At 50.1% G+C, this 6,005-nt stretch overlaps 1 protein-coding gene across 1 annotated transcript; it reads left to right on the top strand.

The window, feature by feature from the left end:
• Positions 1–159: 159 nt before the first annotated feature.
• Positions 160–2,530, top strand: PIGZ (phosphatidylinositol glycan anchor biosynthesis class Z). The gene is made up of 2 exons (XM_050902841.1): positions 160–277; positions 969–2,530. The coding sequence occupies exons 1-2, from the start codon at positions 160–162 to the stop codon at positions 2,528–2,530; spliced, it is 1,680 nt and encodes a 559-aa protein (XP_050758798.1).
• The last annotated feature ends 3,475 nt before the right edge of the window (positions 2,531–6,005 follow it).

Below are 6,005 nucleotides of genomic sequence, written 5' to 3'. Positions count from 1 at the left end.
CGGGGCCGGGCGGGGGGGGGCCCGGCGAGCCGCAGTCCCGCGGGGCGGAGCGCGCTGCGCATGCGCGCCGGGCTGCCGCTGCGGCGCGTCGGCCGGCGGGCGCGCGCCCCCTGGCGGGGCGGGGCTGGGAGCCGGTTCCGCGGCGGCGGCGGTGCCGGGATGTGGGCCAAGGGGCTGTGGGCGCTGCTGGCCGCGCTGCGGGCGGGCTGGTGCCTGCTGCCGCAGGCCGGCTACCTGCACCCCGACGAGTTCTTCCAGTCGCCCGAGGTGATGGCAGGTAAGGCGGCGGGCGCTGCCGGGAGGGGCGGGGCCGGGGCGGGGTGGCCCCGCGGTGCCCACATGCCCGGCGGGGCGCTGGGCCCCGGCCGCGACCCCTCGGCGGGCAGCGGCGGGAGCGCTCCCTGCGGCGCGCGCGAGGCACGGTCCCGGCCGCTCCGGTGCGCCCGGGGTGGAGAGACCCCGAGGGGGGCATTTCCCCTTGCAGCCCTAGAGCGCGGGTTCCGCGGGGGACATAAAGCTGTGCTGCGCAACGCATAGGCACGTATCTACTATATGCCGTCGTTCTGAGATACAGCCTTCCTCCCGTGCTGCAAGTTACAAGCAGGTGCTTGTGTAGAAAATCGAACGGAGCAACCCGCCTTACTCTCCCCTTTAGTTACAAGGCGATTCTTGCAAGCAGGGTAGGAGCGGATCTGCGGCTCTGGGTGGCTGCGTTCCTGCTTGTGCTGTCCGCAGCAAGTGGCGCCGGGAACCACACCACCGTAACAGACTTCTTTTCTTTTCTTGAAGCTTTGTAAAAATTAATCGTATACTCCTAAAAATTTCAAGGTTGACACCTGTCTCAAAAGTTTAGGGACTGCTCTGCATCGTGATGCCTCTTACACGAAGTTGTATCCCTAATGCTGAATTACTGAATAAAATATATTATGTATGTCTGTATTTTTTTTTGTTTTTTTCTTCCTTTATAGGAGATATTTTAAACCTACAGGTCTATTATCCTTGGGAGTTCCTTTCCAGCTCTCCTTGCAGAACAGTTGTTTTCCCATTAATGACATCTGGAGTTACCTACTGGGTGATCAAGTCTTTGCAGCAGCTGGACATATGTTCAAGTTGCATCAACAGCTACACCCTTCTTGTATCACCTCGCCTTCTCTTTACAATCTTTTCTTTCATACTCGACTATAGTGTTTATCGATTAGCTCCTTTCTGGGAAGCAGATCCGTGGAAAGCACTGGTACTTCTTGCTGGATCGTATGTCACTCTGGTATTCTATACAAGAACGTTTACCAACACACTTGAAGGACTTCTCTTTGCTCTTCTGATGGTGTTGGTTTCCTCAAGGAAGTCTGATGGCAGCTTAGCGGAGCCTACAAGCAGCCCTCTCATAGGTATTGTAATGACTGCTGGGTTTTTCAACAGGCCAACCTTTTTGGCATTTGCTCTCATGCCCCTGCTTTACTGGGCAGGTTTCATTGTTGACTCTCAAAAGAGCATTAAAACTGTCATAAACCACTTTTTGAAGCTTGTCCTATGCGCATGTTTTACTGCCATTGTTTTCATAACGGCCGACACCTTCTATTTTACCTCTGTGGGCTTAGACAACCTCTATGGCATTAGGAAGAGCAGCCTATTTGATGTGATAGGTCAATTAAATGAGAAAATGATAGTAACCCCTTTCAATTTTCTCAGCTATAATCTTAATCCTCATAATCTTGCACTGCATGGAAGTCACCCACGAGTTACACATTTTACAGTCAATGGAATAATGCTCTTTGGGATCTTACATATTCTGGCCATTGGTGCTGGTTTTAAAATGTTAAAGAAATATATCCATCAATTAATACGGGTCAAATCACATTACCATGGGTCATCTGGGCTATTAGTACGTTCTGAGGGCAATCCAACATTACTGCTGTTTTATTTTGTTCCTTTGGCATTTCTCTCCCTATTCAGTCACCAAGAACCTCGGTTTCTCATTCCTCTCATCTTGCCATTAGTCCTGTTCAGCACATCACAGAAGAGAGCTGTGAAGTGGAAACACGTCATTATTATTTTCAATGTTCTCGGGGCTTTGCTGTTTGGGTGCTTACACCAGGGAGGACTGATACCATGTTTGTTTCACTTGGAGCAACTCGTGCATTCTCCAGAGTCCTCAAACCATCCAAGACACTATACTTTACTCTTTGCTCATACCTACATGCCTCCTAGGTCTCTTCTTAATATCAAGAAGAGAGACACGCATATAGAAGTCATTGATATGGCTGGGTCTGAAGAAGAAACCCTCTGCCGAACAGTAGAGCAGCGAGCAAACAATTTTACCTGCAGTGACTGTCATGTTTTTGTTATAATCCCTGGTACAGTCAGAGCCACAATTACAAAATGTGGTGTCTTGTTCAAGAATGAGACTTTGATATTTCCACACTTATCAATGGAAGACCCACCACAAATACCCTTCCTATTCAGTGGACACTGGAGAAGTCAGCTAGGACTATACATCCTTCAGGTAGACAGAGATCAGCAAAGCCTTTAGATTTTAGGAAAAGAGTGTTTTAGTTTTTCACTTCACTTGGGCACTGTCCAAAGGTGCTGCGAGACCTTCCTCTTCACAGACCCACCTTCAGCACAAGCAGTAGCACTGGGAGCTCCCCTGAGTCTCTTCATTCCCTTTCTTCATGCTCTTACACTCACCAGTATAGCCAGTTCTGGATAGAACCTGCTTAAAATTTGAGTTATTCAGCCCCTGTGGTGTTTCATATGAAGTTGTCTAATTTTCCTGATGAGAGAGGATGAAATCAGAGCCCACCAAAACTGCGATTCAAACTTAGCTCTTTCCCTGTGATTTATTTTTGAAAGTTCTTACAGTCTTTGACAGAGGGTTTGTGGATTGTGTGGTTTTTACTGATAATAGGCATTAACTCGGCTGCTGGAGAGAGTTTACAGGACTAGACAAAAGCTGGTCTGACTCAATAAGGTTTTATTTTTATGCTCTTAAAAATTCCAAGCCTCCTCTCAGTCGTTAGACCAGACTGCAGTCACAATACAGGCACCAGTACTGTAATATTGTCTGATGTGGCTCAGGGGTGGCTCTGTCTTGAAAAATCCCCAGCGTTGATCTGACAGAATCTGGTGTAGAACATGGAATATGCTTCAGCGTAAGTACTTGTGCTAAATCCTAAAATTCAAGCTTTGCCTGTTTAGCGTTTTGTGCCACGGTTCCATTCTTGCGGACGCGCTACATACGTATTACATACAGCAGCTTCAGAATGCTGCATTTTGGTGCCATTAAGCCCATCTGTTGTTTAGCTACTGCAAACAGGGCAGTCCTTCGCTTGCGCAGTCCCGCTGCACGTCTCACAGCTTTCATCGCTCTGTCGTGGCTCTAACACCAGCAATGGTGCACAGCGGGCCCTGCGGTGAGCTGGTTCAAGGAGCTACGCAGGCAGAAAACGGGTAACTCCAAGGGATTTGATCCTTTGTATGCATTTGTATGCAGCTGGATCTCCGAATTGGCTTACCGCAGCGCTAGAGATCCACCCGTTCTCCTGCAGGGGAGTGTGTGAGGAGCCGCGGGAGGAGCTGCATCCCCTGCGCCCCCCTCCCCTTTCAGTAACCGCTCCCCATTAAATCAGCTTAGTGAGAATGACAGATCGCATCCTGGCTCTCTACTGGAGAGCAGTGTGATTTTAAAGCGGGATACAAATAACCCTGAGCTTCAGCTGAGAATGATGTATATGCTTACTAGTATAGCACAACTAACAATTCTCAGTTTTGCCTGCGTGAACTTCTGGATCCAAAACATCCCGACGCAGAGGGAGACACCAATTTGGCACATGCATTGTAGGTCAAGCCTCTCTCTATGAAACGAATCTGACATCTGAATTCTTTCTGCTCACAAAGGCAGTAATGCTTTTTGCAGTTCTTCATCCACACAGCTTTACATAAGGTCTTATGAGCCAGTTTTTCAAGAGAGAGAATAACAACATAGGTTGATAACCAGGGTCTAAAGGGAAGCTAGGAAAAATCCCTGTGTGAAGGATTTGCCTGTATCTTCCAAACTATACATACAATCTAGATTTTTAGGGAACATAGCTCTTGCTCTCTTGTAAAGCATTTTGTGTTGTCTCCCCTACATGTTCATCCCACATCCTTCATCCCTCGTTATGGACAAGCCTGTAAATTAAAAGTGCATGTTTTTGGAGGAGACAGGGGGAGAGGGGGTGCATGTATGTTTGTATTGATGACTCTAGTGGAAGTAGTTATGAAAGCATCATGACACCAAATGTATTTTCCAAGTTAATTTCCTGTTTGCTCTCTACATTGGGACGATAGCCGTGTGCCACCGCTGGTACTCCATATCCTGCTTGCTGTTTTCAGTTCTCTTGAACAGCTTAAGTTCTGAAAATTATTTTCATAAAACTTATGATCTCTGGCAATCTCAGTGGGATAGATATTGAAACTCTTCAGGGATGTGGTGGGAGCACCATTCCCATGGCATGATGACTCCTCTACCGCTGCACAGGTAACCTGTGATAGAGCCAGGAAGAGAACCTGGACTACAAATACTAGCTCAGACTGAAAATACACTGCTTTTGTCTCACCAGCTAGATCTTCATCATTTACACCATAGATGCAGTTTTTCCATCCATGCACACCTAAGTCTTTGTTGGTGGGAGGTTTAATTTTACCAGCAATGCTGGAAAATGTATCTCAGATAATTTGCAAGCTTCTTTTCACCTGGGGTGATACAAACAATGGAAATCATTCTCCCCAGTTAACTAAGCATCTAGTCAGCTGGACTAGTGAAACATGCTATGAAGGAAGGTTAACTACTTTAGTCTCATGTATGTTGTTAGATACAGCAACTTAAGTAAACCAGCCCAGTGCATCACATATGATGGATACATCCTTTTCCATATTTATGTTTAGGATGGCTCTATTGGTCATTTTTTCCCCCAGAACCCTTCTTGCTACCATAGACTTGAGGTGTGCTTTTAGGATAGCTACTGAATCTCTTTTACCTACCTGTAAAATGAGCAATTATCGTATCCATCACCATCACCGACATTTAAAGCTCTTTTTGTATCAAAGTTGTCTCAAATGTAGAATATTACTGTTGTATAGACAGAAATTGTTAGAGCAACTCCAGTGAGAGATTTGGCTTTATTTCCAGTTTCTTATCAAGCACTTAAAGTGACAACCTTGACAGTATTCTGGATGATGTTTAATGTGAGTCTGCCTTCTGCCTGTTACTGAGTACTGTGGAAAGTGTAAACTGACTTTGAAATGAAAATCCATCATACCAATAAGCAGCATGCTTCACGTTTTCATGCTTGGACTCAGGAACCGCTCATGGCTATACGCTATGGCACAGCAGTGTAAGTCCGCAGCTCGCGATGCGCGTTACGCAGGCCGGGGTAACGCTGGGGTCCTCCGTGGCTGGCGCAGCACGCCAGTGCACCCTGCCCGGTTCAGGAGAGGCTGGTGGGGTCCGGCTGTCACCAGGAGGCCGTCACCGAGGCGCCGGGGCCCGTTCACCCGCCGGCTCTAACGCACTCGTCTTCCTGCGCTCGGCGCAGGGAAGCGGCCGCCGTTTCCTTCTCCTCCCTGGCGGGATCCTGCGCCGGCTGCGGCTCCGCAGCCGCCTCTCCCTCGGCGCGGCGGTCAGGGCGCTGCTCCGGGGCGGCCGCCTCGGCCCGGCCCGCGCCCGGGGGGCCACGGCCAGCCCCGCGCCCGGGCGCCGTCCTTGAGCTCCCCGAGGAAGGCGTCGCGCAGGCGGAGCAGGCGGGGGCCCAGGCCCCGCGCCGCCCGGCGGGCGCCGAGCTGCCCGCGGGTGATGGCGGCGGCGGTGAGGCGGGCGGCGGCGCGGATGGGCCGCGACTCGGAGAGCTTCTCGATCAGCCGCGGGTCGCTGAGGAGCGCGAACAGCACCCGCCGCAGCACCATCCTGCGCCCGCTCTCGCGAGAACCGCCCCGCCGGCTCCCGCGAGAGCCGCTGCCGCGCCCCG

This window comes from Gymnogyps californianus, chromosome 10 (assembly GCF_018139145.2).
Source record: "Gymnogyps californianus isolate 813 chromosome 10, ASM1813914v2, whole genome shotgun sequence".
In the NCBI taxonomy this organism is placed as follows: Eukaryota; Metazoa; Chordata; class Aves; order Accipitriformes; family Cathartidae; genus Gymnogyps; species Gymnogyps californianus.
Note: the sequence above shows the minus strand (reverse complement) of the source record. Positions and strands in the feature narration are given on the sequence as shown.

Coding starts and splice junctions, on each gene's coding strand:
- PIGZ (XM_050902841.1), top strand. CDS start 160: ATGTGGGCCAAGGGGCTGTGGGCGCTGCTGGCCGCGCTGCGGGCGGGC. Junction 278..968: donor GTCGCCCGAGGTGATGGCAG/GTAAGGCGGCGG, acceptor CTTCCTTTATAG/GAGATATTTTAAACCTACAG.